At 34.7% G+C, this 22,992-nt stretch overlaps 1 protein-coding gene across 2 annotated transcripts in view; it reads left to right on the top strand.

Annotated features, from left to right (window-relative positions):
* MMUT (methylmalonyl-CoA mutase) overlaps nucleotides 1–17,021 on the top strand; it is a 36,852-nt gene extending 19,831 nt beyond the window's left edge. The window contains exons 7-13 of one of the 2 annotated variants that reach the window (XM_008691815.2): nucleotides 2,490–2,601; nucleotides 3,626–3,741; nucleotides 5,849–5,964; nucleotides 8,147–8,278; nucleotides 9,729–9,876; nucleotides 13,646–13,813; nucleotides 15,991–17,021. In XM_008691815.2, the coding sequence (XP_008690037.1) occupies nucleotides 2,490–2,601; nucleotides 3,626–3,741; nucleotides 5,849–5,964; nucleotides 8,147–8,278; nucleotides 9,729–9,876; nucleotides 13,646–13,813; nucleotides 15,991–16,119 (921 nt within the window). In that variant the 3' untranslated portion in view covers nucleotides 16,120–17,021. The remainder of the gene's footprint in view (nucleotides 1–2,489; nucleotides 2,602–3,625; nucleotides 3,742–5,848; nucleotides 5,965–8,146; nucleotides 8,279–9,728; nucleotides 9,877–13,645; nucleotides 13,814–15,990) is intronic. The other variant, XM_008691814.2, reaches the window with a different exon arrangement.
* The last annotated feature ends 5,971 nt before the right edge of the window (nucleotides 17,022–22,992 follow it).

Here is a 22,992-nt window from a genome sequence, read left to right as displayed (position 1 = left end):
TGAATCACTGCATCTTTTTTGTTTGTTTTTATCTCCATATTTTAGAATGACACATATGTACTAGGTCTAATTCCATCAATTTTAGGCATTATCTATTGCTTCGTAGTATGGTAGTTTAGTATTTTAGCTGATTCTTACCTCTGCTTTCTCTTGTCTCATAATACTACCAATACGATTATATCTCAATGATATATCCTTCTGAAGTCCTCCAGTGCTGTCATTTGATTTAGACTGGTTTCTCTCTAGACGTGCTGACCATTGCAGTCTTTGACTTCCCTTTGCCATTCTCCTGGGAATTCTTTTTACCTCTGCTATGTTGAATCTGCATCCTAAATCCTGTGTCTACCTCTGTTGACTTATCCCTTGTTATTTTGAAGCATACCTCATAGGAACCTCTTCTAAAAGTCGTACATGGGAGATGACTTACGTCAAACTTTGGAAAATGTCTTCATTCTACTCTGGTATTTGATGGATAGTCTGTGTTTGAAATTATTTTCATTTGGGAGTGTGTAAGCGTTGATCAACTTTTTATCCTAGCCTTTTATTCTAGCTTCCACTATTTCTGTTTAGAAATCTGATGCTATTTTCACTCTCAGGAACTTTCTAACAGTTTCAGGATCTCTATTTTCGAGTTGCTGGACTTTGGTGTGTGTGTTTTTCCTGCATTGTACTGAACCTTTGGTGGTCATTTTTTAACTCCCCCATTTTTCATGTTTTCATAGCCCTGGGAAATTATCTTCTATTACTTTTTTGATAATTTTCTCCCTGCCATTTTTCTGTGGTTTCTCTTTCTAGAACTCCTAATTATTGGGTAGGGACGTCCTTACAAGATACTCTAGTGTTCTTATCTGTTCTGTAACTCATCCATGAAATACTGTTTTGTTTTCTTGGAGAGTCATCAACTTTACATTTCTACTTGCTTTAAAATTCATATATCATATTTTTAATTTCCAAAAGTTCATTTTTGTTTTCTACTTTTCTCCCTTGTGTATTATTATACTACTTGTTTCATTTATACAGAATCTAATTTTTTTCTGAGGATATTAATTATACTTTTTGAAGTTTTCTTCTATATCCTGTATTGTCTGTTTTCTCTGTGTGCCTTTTGTACTTAGTGTTATTATTCAGAATGCACGTTTTTATTTCAACAAGGCATCTTGCTCTTGCCTCTTTCTGTACTTGGCGTTTGATAACCCATTGCTTTTCTGCCTAAGTAAACTTTGGTCCGTTTTCTGCAGGCAGTAAACTTTGGTTCTCTTGACAGAATGGGAGAGGGGTAGTTGCAAATTCTAAAGTAGTCCCCCCTCTTTTTAGCTTCCTGTCTTCCAAGGAAAAACAAGTTTAACTTTGTTCCTTTCTGCTAAGTCATATACCCTTCCACCATTCACTTCCCCACCATCTCATCCCTTCCACCATTCACTTCCCCACTATCTCACATATACATGAGGCTGTGATTAAAGGTTTAGATGTTTCCTAGTATCAGTGAGGATGGAGTTAAATCATTACTCTGCTGCTCAAATCAAAAATAAAATTGCATTTTGAAATACACTTTTTAAAGAATATTTATTTATGTGACCATGAATACGTCACTTATGTAACTGAAGATGAGAGAATTGATGTTATTTTTAGTTTACTCCTAAGACTTGAGTGAGAGGTTCTGTGTTTTCTAGAATCTACATCTTAGTTTTTCTATTTTCAAGTAACTTTAATTTCTTTTTTTAATTGACATATCATTGTGTTAGGTTAAGATATACAACATGATGATTTGATATATGTATGAATTGTGAAGTGATTACCAGAATAAGTTAATATCCATACTTCGCTGTTAAAAGATTTTTTTCCTTGTGATAAGAACTTTTAAGATCTACTGCCTTAGCAGCTTTCAAATACACAGTAGTGTATTGTTAATTGTAGACTTTCTTTCTTTCTTTCTTTCTTTCTTTCTTTCTTTCTTTCTTTCTTTCTAGTTTTTATTTATTCATTTAAGTAATCTCTACACCCAACGTGGGGCTCAAACTCACCAATCTGAGATCAAGAGTTGCATGCTGCCCTTGACTGAGCCAGCCAGGCACCCCTAACTCTGTAGAATTTCTAATGAATGCTCTTGAAGTCAACTTAATTCTTTTCTTTTCTTTTTTTTTTTTTTAAAGATTTTATTTATTTATTCGACAGAGAGAGAGACAGCCAGCGAGAGAGGGAACACAAGCAGGGGGAGTGGGAGAGGAAGAAGCAGGCTCATAGAGGAAGAGCCTGACGTGGGGCTCGATCCCAGAACTCCGGGATCACGCCCTGAGCTGAAGGCAGACGCTTAACCGCTGTGCCACCCAAGCGCCCCAACTTAATTCTTTTCTTATGAAACAATAAACTTACCACTAAGATAGTTTATGACTTTATTAATATTAGTAATTATGTGATGTAACTAATTTGTACAGTTTATAAAAATATCTTTATATTCTTTTCCAGTTTTATTAATCTATTTTTCTTATTAGCTCATTGATGAAATTGAAGAGATGGGTGGAATGGCCAAAGCTGTAGCAGAAGGAATACCTAAACTTCGAATTGAAGAATGTGCTGCCCGAAGGCAAGCAAGAATAGATTCTGGTAAGATAAAATGAAAATGTTTATGTGTGAAATCCAGTATTTAAAAGGAAATATTAATTTCTGTTTGAAGATAACATACATAATTAATAAAACAAAAGTAATGGAAAAATGGAATTGGATAAAATGTTTCTCATCTCTATCTTCCTGTCTATCTTTCTATCTATCTGTCCATCTCCCTGTTTGTATTTTTGCATGCATGGATGCACAGGGGTAAGCATATGTAGAGTATGTGTGGAGGTATGCCCATTGTGTATATATACATGTGTAAGTGGGTATTTCCAGTGTATTAAAGGTGATATTGTTATTGGTCATTGTGCTTTGCATTGGAGTATTTATTTATTCATTCAGTCTGTCAACACTTACTTACCATTTAGCATTTGAGGCACTGTACTACGTCTGGGCATACAACTGTGAATAGCTCAGATATGCTCTCTGCACCCTTAGAGTTTACATTTTAGTAAGAGAGAGAGAAAAGGAACAATTAAATAAATAAATAAGATAATTATAGATTGTGATGAGTTCAATAAAGGAAATAAGAGGAGGGGGTGGGTGGCAGGATGTCTTTAGATACAGTAATAATCTGGTAGTTTGAGGCTTACTATGTTAAGGAAATGTCTTTATAATTCTGGTTTATTACTTACAAATTTTAAAAGTACTTTTTTTAAAAGTACTTTTTGTTAAAAGTGGCTGTAAGAGAATTCAAGAATATATTGGAAACGCTATTGGATGTTAATCTTCTTCCTTATAAATCTTGATGTAGCTGCTATTATTATTTTAATTTTCAGTGTTAGAAGAGGGTTTATCAGAAACTCTGGGGCAGCATATAGTTTGAGAGAATAATAAAAGTCCTCCCTTACAGAGATTCTGATACATATCTGATCTATATTGAAGTTTCATTAAGATTTAAGAATACTACTTAAAAATATTAAGCTTATAAGGAAAGTATGTGATGATCAAAGCTTTACTATTAGGCAATTATTTGTGAATAGAATCTACATATTATTTTCCTCTGGGAAATTAATAGGTTCTGAAATAATTGTTGGAGTAAATAAGTACCAACTGGAAAAAGAAGAATCTGTGGAAGTTTTGGCGATTGATAATACTTCAGTGCGTAACAAACAGATTGAAAAACTCAAGAAGGTAATAATAGCTATAATTTTTTGAGTGCTTTCTGTGTTCTGGGCACTGTGTAAGCCCTTACATTGTCTTGCTTAATCCTTATGACAACCACATGAGGGGGTATTATTTCCCAGCATTTTAAAGTTAAGGAAACTAAAGGTAAGGGAGATTAAGAAACTTGTCTGGAATAAATAATTGAATAGCCAAGACTCAAATCTAAGTCTGTTGACAGCAGACACTCCTGTTTTAAATCATGACAGCTGCCTCTGTGAAACTTACATATTGTTATTAAAAACCACTATCATAATAATAATACCTCCCATAATTTACAGATTATAACAGAGGCTTAAATGATTATGTAACTCACTCAAAGTTAACAACAAAATTAAGTTCAGAGTATCTAAAGCCAGGGCTTCTCACTGTAATTTGTTTGTAGACCATGGTTTCTGATACTACTATGAAAGAATCATTTGCTTTCTGTTTTTTTTAGGTCAAATATATTTTAATGGTGCTTTAGTAAGATATAGTTTATAAATGAAACATATTTATTCCGACTGAAACTAGAGTACTATCCTAACTTTATTTCCAATTTCTTGCCAAGATGAATCAATGTATATGAAATACCAAGATAGATAAAACATATTCTTATATTGTAATTTATATATTTCTATTGTATGAAGCTACTGTGGTCTCTTAATCTCTGGCTTTTATAATTACTGTTATTTCTAAGGCAAGAAACTTGATGTTCTTTAGCGATCTTTAATGGTTTTCCTCGGTTTACTTTCCCTGTGATAGTTTTAAGATCTGACTTTTTTTTCCCTCCTCAGTTTAGATGTTCTTTAGGAATCTGATAGAATTTGTTCAGTTAGACCGAATGCACAACTATCATCTTCCAATTTTTTTAATGGCAGATGTTTAATGACACTATTTCCATTTTCACCCTCAGTCAGGAGATAATAACTCCTCTCTCACATTTTTGTCATTTTTCTAAAAGGTCCTACTTAGGATGTAGCATTTTATTTTCAGTCATCACAAAAGTCTCAACATTTATTATATTTGGAAAACTCCTTTTCTCCTCTCTTATACTTTAGGCTTTTATTAACTCTGCACCCTCACAGCTTGAGGGGTTCCATTTGCCATAAATGATGTTAAACTTTATTTCAGGCAAGAGAGAAATTCAATAGTGAAAATGGAGTTGGGTTTTTCCTTGCCCTTAGTATAAGATTTCTGGTCCACTTCTGCTTATAGATATTATATAATTTTAGTAGCATCTTGAGCAGTATCATATTTTAGACTCTTTTATAGATGGTGTAAACTTGTAAAAAATTGGATTTTAGATAACTTTGTATAGGCAGGTTGTTGGCAGAGCAGAGTAGAGCTAGGACCTGAGGGGGAAAGTTTTTGACCATGCTTTTCATTGTCTTTTTGTCTCTGTTGCAGTATTTCTCATTGTCGCTTGTCTCTTTTTCTCTCTTTTTGGATTATTTTTATTTTTTAAGCCCAACACAGTGCTTAAACTCACAACTCAGAGATTAAGACCTGAGCTGAGATCAAGAGTCCATTGCTTAACTCACTGAGCCCCTCTTTGGATCATTTTTAAATAAAGAAAAACCATACACATGCATATTATTACCAATATGTTGTTAATTAGCTAAGGAAAACAACATATAACTGAAGTATTCTCTAAGCTGTAATCTATTATTATTATTATTTTTTCTTCTTTGTCACTATTATTCTTTAGTGTGCCTTTGAAATTACTCATGTAAAAGATCTACTTGTTTTCCATGTCTTGTTACATTAGTAAAGCCTAAATAGCATGTACTGCTTGGGAGAGTCACCACTATTATTTATTGTTAACCTGCTTGTTTCTGATTTATCAGGGTTATGCAGAATTCAGTATTATTTTAGGAAGTCCTTAAATGTTTATTGAATGAATGAATGAATGAATGAATAAATTGAATGAGTATCAGACCTAGGATACGTATTATTCTCTCCTTTTTTTTCCTTTTGTTTTTGAGTTTAGGATTATGGAACAATTTCTATGTGATGTATATTGGTATCCAATTTCCTGATCTCTGTTTTATGCTCTATTCACTTAATTGTCCCTTTTCTTGACCTTTTTCATAAGGTCAAATCCAGCAGGGATCAAGATTTGGCTGAACGTTGTCTTGCTGCACTGACTGAATGTGCTGCCAGTGGAGATGGGAATATTCTGGCTCTTGCAGTGGATGCAACTCGTGCAAGGTGAGGGTATTTAAGTTTGGAGATTTCCAAATACCAGAAGTTGACCAGTTTGGCTTTTCAAAGTGTATTTAAATAAAAGGTTCATCGTATAAACCATGTGAACCTAAACGAAAATATTGTAAACTCAAATGAAGTTAGTTTTTATTTTTCTTAAGAATCTATGCACTTACAGCATTCATGGTTTTTTTAAACATATAAACATTAAGAGGCTTTAATCTTCTTAAATAAAATTTAAAAATGTAACATTAACATTTAAAATATACCAAGCATAAAGTCCTCAGGTTTTGAGAAAGTCTGTGTTACAAGGGAAAATACCTTCAGGTCATTAGTAACTAGCTAATGTAGGTCTAAACATTTCTACAAATAAATGAATAAAACAGGGCAAAAGTGATTGCTTTTGTCAAATTCAGTTACTGGCAAAATAAGGTAGTGAGAACTGTTTAGGTACGTGTACTCATTTCCCTCTCCAGAGAAAAGCTGGAAGCTGGTCATTTTAGCAGCTAGATGGTAATGAATTATAAATGAACTCATGTATGTTCTTCACCAAGGGCATCATGAAACCTTTCTGAGCAGGAAACATGCTTAAGCTCTCCCCTTTCCTTCACTGGATGAAAGGTAGCATGCTGAGCACCCCAGGAACTCATTTGCCACAGTGTGGTTCAGGACACAGCACAGCCGGGCGGCCAGCTAGACATTTTATTCATGCACAGTACTTGGCTATCACCAGGGTTTGAGCAGATAGAGCGTTATTCGTGATACCCTGGGGTCCCTGTTCTGTAAGCATGTGGTGCTATTAAAGGTGTATTAAAAATCAACAAATAGATCCTGTACTGTAACCACAGAAAATTTTCTCCCAATACATGATGTCACTAAATGAATTATTTTTGCTTTTGTTATTTATTGCTTAATATAATGAACTTTTTTTTTTTTTAACATGTTGTTTTAAGTGCTTAAAGGGTGGAGTAAATAGTATGTGGGTTGGGTTTTTGTTTTTTGGGTTTTTTTTTTTCCAGTTTTAATTTCTTAAAAGAAATAAAACTTCTGCTTACAGTCCTCTAATGGTCTCCCATGCCTTTTAAATTAAAACCTAATCTTACCATGGCCTGCAAGATTGTGTGAGATATGACTCTGCTTCCTTCAAATGCTGTGTCCCCAGTGTCCTTCTTTCTAGTTGTAGAACAAAGAGCATGTTTTTCTACCTCTCGAACTTTTGCATTTAGTACTTTCTTTTTCAAACAGTTTTCCCCCTTATATTCCCTTGAGTTTCTCCTTCTCATCATTTAGGTCTTAGTTAAAAAGTTATTATCTTCATATCTTCAATATCTTTAGAATAGCTTTCCCAGTGTGTTCATAGTGCTTATTAGCATATGAAATTCTTATTAATTCATTTGTGTGCATGTGTATTGTCTATATCCCCTGACTAAATGATAAGCTGTGTAAGAGCAGGTCATCCCCCCACTCCCACCCCAGTCTTATTTATCATCATATGTCTAGCACTTACCATGCTTGGCCCATATTAGGCACTCAATAATTGTTGAATGAATTAGTAAACAAATAGATGGAATATGCTAAAAGACTTACTTTCTATCAAAATGTATTAGCAGGAGGGGCCCCTGGGTGGCTCAGGCAGTCAAGCGTCTTGACTCTTGATTCCAGTTCAGGTCATGATCTCAGGGCTAGGAGATCAGGCGCTGTGTTGGGCTCCACACTGGATGTGGAACCCGCTTAAGATTCTCTCTCTCCCTCTGCCTTACCCTCCTCTCTTTCTCTCTGTCTCAAAAAAAAAAAAAAAAAAAGTATCAGTGGGAACTTTGCTCTCTTTACCTATCTGTATTGTTAAGTGGTGAATTATACAGTAACGTTTACATGCTTATTTACTTATAGTTTTTAAGTCATTCAGTTATTTTTTAGTTAACAAATGTTAAAAAGATTATTGTGTATAAAGGCATCCAGAATCATTCTTCGTAAATATTCTGAGGAAAGATGCTTTCATCAATGTAGTAAAAAAAAATTCTTATTTAAGCGAAATAGAGAGAGACAAATACCATAAGATTTTTGATAGCATATTTTTTACTTAGGTAATAAAGTATATCTAATTATATTGAATATTAAAGTAAGTAAATATTTTTATCTCAAATGATGATGTTAATAGAATCTGTATTTTATAATTTTAATATTTTAGATGTACAGTTGGAGAAATCACAGATGCTATGAAAAAGGTGTTTGGTGAACATAAAGCTAATGATCGTATGGTGAGTGGAGCATATCGCCAGGAATTTGGAGAAAGTAAAGAGATATCATATGCTATCAAGAGGTAATATGTGAGATTTCTTTCACTAGAATGTCTTTTCTGTTAACATAATCCCTGTGAATCAACTACAGGCTTAATTTTCTCACACACCATTTGGAAAATGTTTGAATTGACTTTCCTGTTAGTCTGTAGTTTTACTGATGTAGTATTTTGAATTTTCACCATAGTTCCCTTTAGGAGTTTCTCATTTAAAACAAATGTGTTTTTTTTTTTAACTAACATTGATATTGCTTCATATCTCCTACGTACTTCTATTTCAGTCTCCTTACTACAGTGTACTTTAATATTTTCCTAAGTTTATTCAAATTGTTTAATTGCTCAAATAATTATAAAATAATTTCCTGTTTGAAAATAAGTATTTGGTTGCCATTTATGCATAAATTAAAATCAGGCTCTTCTAACTGACAGTAAATAGCACTGTCAAACATGATTAGGAATTATAAATTAATATAAATTGATCATACTTCCCAGGTGTAAATATAGCTTCCTGATGATTTTTTCTCAGCCTTTTTAATAAATATCCCTCTTTTTATGTTGCTAGTTATAAATGAGATAAATATCAAAACATCCAAGTTGAAAGTCATCAAAATGGAACTTTTTTTTCTTTTAACAAAAACAAATGTAGTACTTTTTAATGTGGGGCATAAATTTATTGATTTAAGCTGGCAGATATTTTGATTATATGTCATTAGAAGGCACCGCATTGCAGTCAGCTTGGAGGAGTTCACACTTGTGATGAGTAGGTGAGATACAAACAGTTCAAAGCAACTAGTGAGTCACATTTGTATAAATGACTCTTAAATAAATATTTATATATTTATATTTATACAATATTTATATTGTATAAATGACTCTTAAATAAATATTTATGCATATTATACTCTGGAGACTGGCTTTAAGAAGGTGAAAAGTTGTCATTTCCTCACCTTGCTTCACTGTGATTTCTCGAGTGTTATGGGCTTATTAGCTGTGCCATCTTTCAGACTTTCCTCTAAGGGGAAGGTGGTAAGCATATCCAGTCTTTAATGGAATTCTCAATTTAAAATAGAGATATTCACAAAATATGAGTAAACAGATATAAAAGGGTGTTATTTTTATTTTATTTTAATTTAATTTTTTTTAAAGATTTTATTTATTTATTTGACAGAGAGAGATAGCCAGCGAGAGAGGGAACACAAGCAGGAGAGTGGGGGAGGAAGAAGCAGGCTCCCAGTGGAGCAGGGAGCCTGATGTGGGGCTCGATCCCAGGACCCTGGGATCACTCCCTGGGCTGAAGGCAGACACTTAACGACTGAGCCACCCAGGCACCCCAAAAAGGTGTTTTTAAATAAACTTGAAAGATTTGCTGTGAATAAATCATAGTTTGTATGTCTTACCTTGGGACAATTAATGTATAAATTGTATTTTATAATTATTACTTTTTAATAACTGCTATATTTTAAAATGTTCTTAGGGTTAATAAATTTATGGAACGTGAAGGTCGCAGACCTCGTCTTCTTGTGGCAAAAATGGGACAAGATGGACATGACAGAGGAGCAAAAGTTATTGCTACAGGATTTGCTGACCTTGGTTTTGATGTGGACATAGGTCCTCTTTTTCAGGTATTGAAAATTGTTGGGGGAATTTCAAAAGAATGTCATAAATCACTTATACTTAGAACAAATAATGATAAGATGATAAACTGTGATGATGTTTTTCAAGTTGTAAAAGAAGAAAATGAATTCAACAAATTCCCCAATTTATTTTTGAACGCATATAATCCAGTTAATTATGACAGAAATAGGAAATTAATGTAATTTATGTTAATGTACTTGTTTCTCAGACTTTGTAAAAATCAGTATCAGTAACTAAAATTGTTAGTAGGCGTCTGAAACTGAAGGTTACTTTCAAAAATCTTATTGTATCATTTATTGAGATTTGACTAATAATTTGTGGGAAAGATAGCCCACATTGGATTGGTGGAAAGTGCTTTGAAAGGGGAATCAAGCATCAGAATGAGAGCTCAATTCATAATTAGATTTTCTCTTCTTGTCACTCTCCCGTAGTATTTTATTTAATCACAGAATATTTAATCCAGCAGGCTGATAATTTGTTGGAAGTAAATGAAGCTGAAATTTTCTATAGAGAGAGACAGCAGTCATTCTCTACAAAATATCTTTGGTTGAGTACACTGTAATAACTTTCATATTAAAAGCTTTTTCCACTATATATTTATTGATCATCTACCAAATGCTAGGTTCTTAGTTGAATAAGATATCATTTTTGTCATCAGGGAGATTACAGACTCCTAACAGAAAGAGATTTACTTACCAGTAATCACAACAGAGTAATAATTAATGTAATTAAAGTTTGAATAAGGAACTTGTCCACATATTCTAGGAACTTATGGTTGAGCTGTGCCTTTTGGAAGCCTGGAGAGCAAGGCAGGGAAGGACATGCGAAGAAGGGTTGGTTTGGGCAGAGGTGCAGAGGTGCAAAGTCATGGAGGCATGATGCTTTCAGGTGACTGTGAGATGTTAAGTACAAATAGAATACAGAGCTTAGGATGATATGTAGATTACGATGAATAGCCTTGTATGTGCCATTCTAAGAAGTTTGAACATTATTCCAAAGGTGTTTAGGCAGAGTAACAATCAAATGTATACATTAGAAAGCTCACTTTCCAGGAAAATCACTTTCTGAAGTGGAGAGGAGCCGTGACTAGATGCAAGGAGTCCAATTAAGATGTTCAGTAACCTGAGTGAGAAGCAAGGCAAGCCTTAACCAAGGCACTGTCAGGGTCTTAGCAGAGGTCGGCTAGGATTGTGAAGAAAATTTAAAGAAGGACCATTTACGATAAGGAGGCAGGCTTAAGAGAACCGGCATATGGAACATTTAGATGAAGATGACCATGAAAGTTGGATATGCATTTCTGGAGCGTAGAAGAGAGGCTTTAGGCCTCCATTATAAGTAAGATTTTGAGACTTGTCAGTGTATAAATGGTACCAAGACCATGCAAACTGATTTAACTTCCCATCAAGAATGTATATTGCAAGATGAGAACTTGAACATTAAAAGGAAAAAGAGAAGGAGGAAGCAAAGAAGGGGAAGGGAATGGGGTGAGGAGTGAGATAAAAACTGAGGAAGAAGGACAGTTTCAGGGAAAAGGAAGTACTGTTATTCCACACTGTAGATGGGTCAACAAAGATGAAGACAAAGAGTATTTGTTGCATTTTTACCAGCAAAGAAGTAAATGTTCCCGAAGAGACCCATCCCCTGTAGAATCTGTAAGAGTTTTCCCTTTTTGAATTTTATTTTTTTTTATTATGTTCAGTTAGCCAACATATAATACATCATTAGTTTTTGATGTAGTGTTCAACAATGAATTTTTAAATATTACTGTAAAAAGTCTAGAAGGCGTTTTTATTATGAAGAGTTAGCCTGAACTTGTGGAGATAACATCTTTGAACTGTGTTGGTAGGTAAATTCATAAATACATTTAAGCTAGGTTTTGTTAAGAACCTCAAATATATTTTAGATTAAATAAAGGTATATATTTAGATTGCTTTCATTCTTCCTTTCAGTTGAATACTTTCCCATTCTCGTTTTTTACTTATATTCTACTACCCTTTTACTTTAGCTTTTCGTTTGTTTTAGAGAGGGAGAGAGAGAGAGAGGAGGGGGGGACAGAGGGAGAGGGAGAGAAGCAGATGTCCTGCTCCCCGGGGAGCCCGATGTGGGGCTTGATCCCAGGACCCTGAGATCGTGACCTGAACTGAAATCAAGAGTCCAGCGCTTAACCAGCTGAGCCACCCAGATGCCCCTTTGTTTGTTTTAAATAATGACCAGAATATTTTGTAATCAGCTTTTGGGAAATATTTTTTACAAAATAAAAGTAATTAAAAACAATTGTTGTCATCCATTGGCACTTACAAGAATTTTTCAAAGAGCTGCAAGTTCATTTCCCCATTACATGCCATCTATTAAAATATAATTTAACCTTTTAGTACCACCAAATTTGTTAACATAAAACTTTGTCATTAAAAATAGAAAAGAAAAACTTACCTGTGGATGAAGGTACTTACCTGCAGTTCTGTGTCTGAATTAAGTAAAATTATATTTGAAGTTTTAGGATGTTCACTATTTGATAACATAAAATACATATTTGTATTTGTTAACATAAAATACTATTTGTAACATAAAATACAGTTTAATACATATAAGCATAAAGCATGGAACTGAATTGTTAAGTGGAATTTTAATCTAATGAATTTTGGTAACATGGATGATGTGAATGACCCATCATGGATAAGTCAATTAAATTTCTTAATGCATCATTACCAAGAATATGCACATTTTCTTAAATGTTTTAATTTCATAGGTTATATTTTTCACAGACGGAAGGTTTCCAGTATGCTGTGTAATTTACTTAGAGATATTCTTGAATTTGGCTTCATTACCGAGAGCATAGGATCTTTTGTTTTCACACTGAAATTATGAGCGTTAAAATATTGCAAAACTAAGGAAATTTTCAGATTGTAATAATTTTTTTGACCTTATAATTGTTCAGTGGTTTCTGAGATAACTTTATCCTCCCCAAATTTCTCAATATACTTATATTTACAATGAGAAACTTGTAGGTGTCTTTTATATGAAGTTATTTAAATACATGCAGATTATCAAAGCAAATGTCGCAGACTCTTTGCAGAGAATGAATATGATTCTGGGTAATTCAGTTAATAATTGAATACTTGAAAATATCCTTTATGATTCTGTATAGTATACTGGTTAAATCCAGTTAATAATGAAGAACAGCTTTCTTGGCACCATTCCTTCTCTTGTTTATGTATTTGCCAGGGTGTTGTAGCCCCTTAACTGTTTTCTAGAGTTCTCATGTTATTTTGATTCATATGGCTGTCAGTTCAGTGTCTTCATAGGAGACCAAGGTCCTGGGCTTCCTAGTGTGCCGTCTTGCTTCCCATTCCATTTTAAAACCTAAGAGTCACATAGACACTATACCATGTTGTCTTATACTGCTCAACCACTCAATAAATGTTGATAAGACAACAGATTTGTTTTTCAAAAATTGTGATGTGAAGAGATAATATATTTTGCCTATATTCCTTATCCTAAAAGGTTTTTTTGGGAACTATATTTTGGTGTGACTTAAATCTAGTTATAAATTCTAGGGCTAGAAGTAAAGACAACACTGGTGTTTATTTTATCAATTGGTTGAGTTGGTATTTATGATTTGAGAATGATGAAATATGAAGTTATATTCACTTCAAGATTTTTAATGAGGAAAACCATGGAATGCCAATTATGTAGATAATAGTTTTAAAATACTCTTTGGAATAAATGATGATTTGTTTCTTCCCCGTGATTGTTTAGACTCCCCGTGAAGTGGCCCAGCAGGCCGTGGATGCAGATGTGCACGCTGTGGGTGTGAGCACACTTGCTGCTGGTCATAAAACCCTAGTTCCTGAGCTCATCAAAGAGCTCAACTCCCTGGGACGGCCAGATATTCTTGTCATGTGTGGAGGGGTGATACCACCGCAGGTATTGTTCATCTATATTTTCCTAGTACTGTGATGGGAATCCTGAGTAATATTAGTTTATATGTAGTTCCCCTTTAGTGTATACATTTATTAAAGATATATTTGCTGTAGATATTGATCTAAATTATTTCCTGGTGATTTTCCTAAGTAAATTTTACTAAAAAAGTGGGCGACGTTGTTTTCTATTCAAGCTATATTATAATTCATTGTGTATGACTTAACAATTTACAAAGCTTCCATGAGGGAATTACCTCTTTGCAAACTAGTAACCTAGATAGAGATCTACTTTCTTCGTGTTCAGTAAAGAATGATGGAAAAGAAACAGGGTAAAAGTAATAAAATCCACAGGTATAATAGAGAGAAATGGTAAACACAGTGCGTATGTATCAACGCCTAGGCACGGACAGGGAGCACTCTTTGTCGTGGTGATGAAGTGGGTCCTTCGGTTAACCCGTCGGCAGCACTTGCTTCGGTTGTCTGAGAGCAGCTACCTTGTTCATTTCTTCCATGTTTCCACCGCGACTGTTGTTCTGACTCAGAGCTGTATCAGTTACATGGTCTTGTAAAACGTCTTTTCCATTAAAGCTAATTTGATTGGGGTGTAGTTTTCTTAGAGTCAAAAATATCCTAATTCAGAAATAAATGGAATCAGCCTGTCCTGAAAATTCAATAATTTGAATTTCCCCTGATTGGGGAACAGGTGGATTCTTGAACAAAAATGTGGTTCATCTAAGAAAAGGAGAAATGAACGCTAGGTAACAATCAGTGATGTCAATTCATTTATTAATGGGGAGGGGGGATACCTTCCATATATTGCCTTACCTGTCAGTAAAAATAATTAGTTAGGATATAAATTTGGTCTACTTGCAATCCAGTTTTTAATTATATCAAGTTTTCTTTTTTTATTGAGAATGGAAAAAATAGAGGAAGTGTATATGATATTGCTCCAAGTAAATAATTGATAGAAGCTACAAAGACCCTTCCACTAGAGCAGGAATCTCTCAGTGAAGTGTGATCTTATGTCTAGGTCTACAGTGTTTTTTCCTCCATATCACTCAGAATATAAAATAGTGACTTATATACTACTTATGAAATCAGAAAATACATGCATGAAATCGTGAGGTTGAATATAATGTGGGACTAGCAAGCAAACTATATATTATTTATTCTTTCTAACAACGCAGTACTTAAGGTGATATAGTCAACACAAAACTGCTTTTGTTAACATACTTGCCTGTTATTTTCACAAATATAGTTCACTATGTGGGAATATAAAGGACGTTTATTCTTTATTGTCTATCTATGGAAACTTTTATCTGTATTGCAGTTTTAGAGTCTATAGTATCTAAGCTCTTAGATGTGATATTAAAATTTAAGAACCAAAATAATTAGGCTGCACAAAATATTGGAATTGCACTATGAGTTGAGAAAAAACACAGACAGACCTGTTACCTAAGTGAGCTGACATTTTCAAGAAATATATGTCACAGAATTTGTATTAACCCTCTGGATATTTGAATTACTCAGAACATCTGTAGATGTTTTCCATACTTTTCTCCCTGTGAGTTTAAAGACTAAAGATTATTTTCTGTAATGGCACATGTGTGTTAATATAGTGTCCTTTATAATATATTTATAGCAGTCAACATCAATGTGTACACATAGCATAACGTATAAACATGAATCACTGTGTTGTACACCTGAAACCATGTTAATACTGTGTGTCAATTATATTCAAATAGAAAAATTAACAAAACAAAATACCCCAAAAGTACCACCATTTACTGACTGCAGACAAAATATCTTAGAGGACATAAATAGCCTTGTAAACTCAAACCTATAATGTGATAGTAAATTTAACATAAACAATGACAAGTAGTGAAAATTTAGGCGAGAGAAAATTATATGGTTTTGGGCTTAAAAGTTTTTGATCGGTGGGTTATACTGCTTCTTACCACCTATCACACACTGGGTATTTGGAAAATGGGTGCTAGTGGTTATTATTAGCAGTGCCAGGGAAGGAAGAATTTTTCGGCTCCAAATGCGAAATTTTTTCTGGTTGAGAAAACTGGGGGCATCAGGGACAAAGAATAAAGGACAGCATTCATTGTCCTACTTTCATTTCTTTGAAATTAGAAATATTGTCTCTTCTATTAATTAAACAAATTCTTTCAACAGGATTATGAATTTCTGTTTGAAGTCGGAGTTTCCAATGTATTTGGTCCTGGGACTCGAATTCCAAAGGCTGCCGTTCAAGTGCTTGATGATATTGAGAAGTGCTTGGAAAAGAAGCAGCAATCTATGTAACATTCTGTTTTTGTGTTAGCTTTTTTCTAAAATAGTCTTTCGATGACAATCAGAGAGTAAAACCATGTCTTCAGTTTAATTCAGTACTTGATATGTGTTTTCCTGAAAGCTTTACATTAAAATACCTGACTTATAAGAATTTTGTGATGCTCTAATTATGTATGTACAGTTTCGCTTTAAGAATTAAAAAAAGTATATACCCTTAAAAACTTTCCATGTTTAATACTTCATCAGAAACTCTAGACAAAGGTATTATTTTAAAAAGTCATGATATTTATTTGAAGTATTTCTTAAAAACTATTTCTACTTTAAAAATTAAACTTTACCTTAAAAAAAGGTCTATCTAGTCCCAAATCTTCAATTTAGCATTATGTGACTTGAACACCAGAAAACAAAATCCATATATGAACAAAATAATTACACCTATCTTGCAAAAAATAAGGAAGAGTATTTATGTAGAAAAGTATATTATGGTTGTGATCTTCAACCAAGTTCTACTGGAGTCACTTCAGTAAGAATATTAAATCAGACCTAAAGGTTGGAACAAGGAGGAAATGGCAGAATGTTTTTTCAAATCTGACTTTACTTTCTTCCTAGGCATGAACATGTGACCTTCTTACTGCTGGGCTTGGCTCAAGACCCAGGAGAGTGGATGTTTATGAATATTCCCTAAAATGAAAGTGCTTAGGTTGTTCATACGGCTTTCTCCAGAATGATGATGTAAGCTGGAGTGTAGAAGGGCTATGATACCTGGAAAAGCTAGTGGTATAACTCAGTCCAAGTCTGAAGACCTGAGAATCAAGACAGCCGGTAGTGTAAATCACAGCCTAAGGGCCGGGAAAAGATGATATGATATGTCCCAGATCAATTAGTGAGTCAGGAAATAAAAGGAATTCCTCTTTCCTCTGCCTTTTGTTCCATTCAGACCCTCCACAGATTGGATGATGCTCACAGACACTGGAGTGGGCTATCTACTTTACTAAATCCACTGATTCAGATGCTAATCTCCTCCGGAAGCACCCTAATAGACACACCCAGAAATAATACGTAATCAGAGCAACCCGTGGCCAGTCAAGTTGATTACCTATTCTAGGTACCTATTACTTAAAATTATCACAGAGTCCTGTACCTTGCTGGGGGGAACATACAATGCTGCTGCCATTGGGAAAAATGGTATGATTCCTCAAAAAAATTGAACAGTTACCAAATGGCCCAGTAATTCCACTCCTAGGTGTATATCCAAAAGAACTGAAAGTGGAGTCTCACATAGATATTTGTGCACCCATGTTCATAGCAGCTTTATTCACAATTGCCAAGATGTAGAAGCAACGCAAGTGTCCTTTGATAGATGAATGGATAAATAAAATGTGGTATATACTTAGAATACTATTCAGCTTTAAAAAAAGAAGGAAATTCTGACACATGCAACAACATAGGTAAAACTTGAAGACAATAGGCTAAGTGAAATCAGCCGGTCACAAAAGGACAAATATATTTCATTTATGTAAGATTCCTAGCATAGTCAAATTCATATAGACAGAAAGTAGAATGGTGGTGGCCATGGCCTGGGGAAAGGGAATGGGAAATTAAAGAATTGAATGATTACAAAGTTTCAGTTGGGGAAGATGAAAAGTTCCAGAGATGGATGGTGGTGATGGTTGTACTGCTAGCAGTATGAATGAACTTAGAGCTGCAGAACTGCACACTTAAAAATGGTGAATAAGGTAAATTTTATGTTACATGTATTTTACCACAATAAAAGTATTTAGGATAGTCCTGACGTGGTATTTTATAAATGCTGTTAATATTGTTATTATATTATTACTGTTGTTGAAAAATAAATGAATGGTTTACAGAAACTGGGAAGGTAGGCAGGAGCCAGGTTATGTGCAGAGACAAGTTAAGGGATTTGGACTTCATCCTGAAGATAAAGACAGAATCATAAAAGGGTTTTCACTATGGAAGTAATCCGATAAGATTTGTGTTCAGCACAACTGCTGTGTGGAAGATGCCTTTTAATGGAGCAAGACTGGCGATGAGAGAAGGCTTAGAATTATGTATTTGAGGGGGCACCTGGGTGGCTCAGTCGTTAAGCATCTGCCTTCGGCTCAGGGCATGATCCCAGAGTCCTGAGATCGAGCCCCACATCAGGCTCCTCCGATGGGAGCCTGCTTCTTCCTCTTCCTCTCCCACTCCCCCTGCCTGTGCCCTGTCTCGCTGGCTGGCTGTCTCTCTCTGTCAAATAAATAAAATCTTTAACAAAAAAAAAAAAAAAAAGAATTATGTATTTGAGAAATTCTCAGTATCTAAACTATCTGCTCAGGTGCTGCTCAGACATGTCAAACATAGAGAGGATAAGATCTTATTCTGGGAGATTGAATTGACAGAATCTGTCTTTTTATTAAAAAAAAAAAAAGGCTCTTGATCCTTGGTATTCACTGTGTGGAATCTGCTATATCCCTTCACCTATTTCGGCTGTTCTTTCGTGGGCCGTTTTTGATGTGCAGTGGTTTTGAGACTGGATATATTGGCATAATGTCAAATCTGGAAAAGGTAAAATTATGGGATTTGTTTTCCAGTGATCCTTCTGTCAATACTAGAGTTTTTCTGGCTTTGAAAGCACACTAGAATGATGTCTTTAAGGGTACTATGAAGACATCAAAATCCTCTCCCTGCAACTTAATGGAAATGTCAGTGTTATATAAATATTATCATAGTATAGGAAGTGGAGGAGAGCTTTGAAGAGGCACCCTTTCTGAACAAGACCTGCTTGAAAGTAGAAGAGTTAAAGCAACAGGATGATTTCTTCCTCTGATGTCCATTTCAGGGTGTGGGGATTCATAAAACGGAGGGGACAGCTGAGGGGTTTGTTAAACAGCTCTAGATCTATCTACCTACAGACAAGGTTATGCCATGGGTCCCCGCCACACTCCACTAGCATCTTTAAACTCCTATCCACTTCATACTACTCAAAAACTTTTCCTTTACAAAAAAGAAAAAGAAAAGAAAAAAAGGAGCTAATAAAACCATTTATGTTAAGACACTGCTAATGTAGAAGATGTTTGTTTTACCAGGTATATTTTTATTTTAAATGAGGGAAAAAAACATCAAACTGATGAATATGTGAATAGGCTTATTGCTATCTGGTAAACACAGTAAAAATGATGCTGATGATGGTAACAACTAATGTTATTCCTACCAATAGGCAAATCCTGACTCCATTTCTGAAGAATTATAAACCATCCTTTAGGTCGTTAGACAAAAACTTGTGCCTAACGTTATGAAAAATTCTCTCAGCATTCAAAAATATTTTCAAAGAAAAATCATTTTGGTTTTCCTGAAAAAACATAATGCTATCGTTTCGTTTCTCTGATCTTCCTTTTGTTTTTTTCTGCTGTACCTGTAGGTGTCTCCCTAAGTTCAGGATTACTCTATTTCCTTGAAAAAATATTTGAAATGATGCCCATCTTAGAGACCCATAGGCTCTGTAAACACTGTCAGGAAAAGCACATCTCTTTAATAATTTGCTTAGATGCACCTAATGTCATCCTTTGTGATTGTAATTTGTGGTCAATACAACTACATGTTGGTAATTGTTCATGAACTGTGCTGTATTTGTGCTAAAATGATTTCATTAGCGGTGAAGCTAGAATATGACCTTGAATATGAGATTATTATTGAATTCTATTTAGTAAATTCGTCTCTAATTCACATTAACTCATTTTAAGTTACGAATTCTTCATGGCCTATTTCTTCCCTCTGCATTCAAACCTCTTGTTATACTGACCTCGTCTTACCACTTAACATGAGATCAGGGCATGATATTAAGAGTATTTACATACAACACAAAACACAAATTTCCCTGAAACCCCTTAAAAAAGAGCAATGCAGAATTTAATAACTTCTTTCAGGATTGTTCTTTTAATACCCTTTTGGTTCTGAGATCATGGTCAAAATAGAATTAAGATAAATGTCATGAGTTTATGTAATATGTACTTTCATTGGTTGGTTACCATTTGTTAAATTCTAATATTGCTTTGGAAAATAAAAACATACTAGGTTTCATTATGTCTTAGCAGAGCTGCACATGGTCAGTAAGCATTACATATGTCTATAGCAAAAAGACATTTTTGCTCTTTAATTCTTTCTGTGAATGAAAAGCTTAGCCTAGAACTTGCTTGGTGGGGGTTGGGGCGGTAGAAGAATAGAGTAACAGTGATGACATTCTCAGGTTTTCTGCATTGTTTTTACTTGACTTCAAAAGTCTGTCCTATCATCTCCTTTAGTTTTGTCATTATATTAGACCATATATGGTCATCAGAGCAATTTAGTGACAATTTTCTCTCAGAACAAATGGTTATCTAGACAGTAAGTTTAAAAGGACACTAGGCAGATGACCCCCTTTGCCTCTAACATGTTTAAGGCACCCAAGGCTTCTAAAAATATTTTTTAAACTTACAAATTCATCTAGTAAAAAATTAATATATATTAATTATATATATAATATAATAATGTATAATAATATATTATTAATAATGATAATATATTATTATATAATATATAATAACAATAAACTAAAATTAAACGTTTAAATTTGATTCTAAAAACATTGAGAGGCCATTGCTAATTGTGCACAGCTTGCGCGCACTGCCGAACTCCAGGGGGAGCCATTTACTTTGTAGTCTCACGCGGTCGTAGTCCTGCAAGGATTCTGCTGCGATTTTCCGTTTTAGAAGACGGATGATGATAGAGCCCACATCAAATGTTTAAGGATTAAATAAGATAATGCATGAAACTTGCTTTCAACTATGCTGCAAAGACCAATAAATGTTTTCTATAGTAATTATTATTGTTACACTTTATGCTAGCGTCACTTTTAGCCTTTGGAAATAAAAATAATACATGCATTTGACATGCTTCTTATTCTCAAGGGGCTGGTAGCCAGTGCGCAGCAGATGAGCTCCTAAGGAGATTGTGACTGTGTGTTGTAAAGGAGGTCTCCACGTAGTGCTGTGAGGACACAAAAGGAGTTGCCAACTTTCTCCAGTGGGGGAAATGAAAGCTTCAAAGAGGAGACAACACCCCGGAGCCTAAAACAATGAGAGACGTTAAGTGGGCAGAAGTGTGAGTATGTAACAGGTAGGTGGGAACAGAGCTCATTCAGGGAAATGGGGACAGTGCGGCTGAAGCATGAATTCATGATAAGGTTGAAAATAGGATATGGATTTTATCATTTATTCACATCGTACCATGAAATCTTTTTAAAACATTGATTTCCTCCAGGTAGCTCACTGATTTCAGTAGAGGATAAATTTGTATATTATTGAAGCAGCCACACAATTTTATATATATATATATGTATTTTTATCTGAGCTATAGGAATTTTTTTCTCACACATCCTTTTTTATAACTAAGGTCTTTGTGATAGATAATAGCTTTTTCAAATGCCAATGAGATAGGAGGCGAGGAAACATTTTGCATTTCCCTTTTTGCCTAGGGTTGGCCAAGGCAGCTCTGATTAGGGAGATATTTCTTGCTTTGGAATCCTTAATGATTTCTCAGTACAAATGCAGCTTAGCCCACAATAGTTTCAGTCCATTTTGTAAACTTCACACTCAAAACCAGGGTCACTGTAGTAAATACGTGTCACAAAGGAATCCGGCCTCACTGGCAAATCATTCCATAGCTTGGGGGAGAAAGCAAAACTTTCAGATATACGCTGTATTCTGTAAGTATGTTGGCGGCACCATTTAAATAAAATCGTTCAGAGAGATGGTGTCTGCAATAGGGCCAAAAAAAGAACACCAGCTGTGTTCCCTGCCTTTTCAGGTGAAAGGAATTAATCACTCTTAGTTTGGCTTGCCCAAACAGAAAGACAGTTCTTCCCCCCACACCCCAGGCTTTTTGACTAGAATATTTATTTTGGTATTTTGGTTACGAGGTAAAGAACCAGGAATAGAAAATAATTATGTGTGTGTGTGTGTGTGTGGATTCCAAGTATCCTTTTTGCCCTCCAAAATGCTTATTATAGAAGACATTTGAGATAATTATAGACTTACATTTGCTAAGAACTCAGCTGAAGGTTCTTTAGCGAATCTGTGAGCATGAATCATTCTTCACTGGAGTAAAAATTTTTCAGTGAGAATATTTTTCCTGAGGATGTGGCTAATTTGGATTACCATGATTTACTTGATAAAAGATGGCATTTACCCATTCAAAATTTCTGTGTTCAAAGTTGCTATCCATGTGGACAATAAATTTGTAGAGCAAGAGAAGAAATAACGACTATGATTCCAGAGATGTTGCCCCAAAATACACTTTCCTGCATGCTTGTGCTAGAAATTCCTGGAACAGTAGACTGCATCTTTAATTCCACTTAGGACTGAGAGTAAACTGCAGATAACTCTGGGAGTCGTATGGACAATGCATATCAGATCTTTTTACATACGTGAATTTTGATCTGGAAGAGATTATAAAGGAGCTAAAGGAGAAAGAAGGGTATTTGTGTGAGTAAGAGAATGGGGAGGGGCAGAGAAAAAGGGCAGATTGAGGCATATTCTTGCATTGGATTTTCCTGCACAATGGGAAATTGGCAGCCAAGGTATATTGTTAGTCACCTGTGCACAGCTTATGCTCTCATCTACGCTACTACCCCACCTTTATTCCCAATGAAAATGTGGCTTTATTGAGGCCAAATTTAGCTGAAGAACCAGGAGAGTCCAACACATGGATGATAGAACACTTTCTGAAGAGAATGTTAGTAGGTACTCCACACTCCATAGGGAACCAAGAGTGGAAAGAAAATCGTGTGCTAAGGAGTGCTTACCCATTCCCTATATGGCTACACTGGATACATTTCCTCCTCAAGTTCGT

Source organism: Ursus maritimus, unplaced genomic scaffold (assembly GCF_017311325.1).
Source record: "Ursus maritimus isolate PB19 unplaced genomic scaffold, ASM1731132v1 scaffold_29, whole genome shotgun sequence".
Lineage (NCBI taxonomy): Eukaryota > Metazoa > Chordata > Mammalia > Carnivora > Ursidae > Ursus > Ursus maritimus.
The sequence above is the reverse complement of the archived record's forward strand: the minus strand, read 5'-3'. Positions and strand labels throughout refer to the sequence as shown.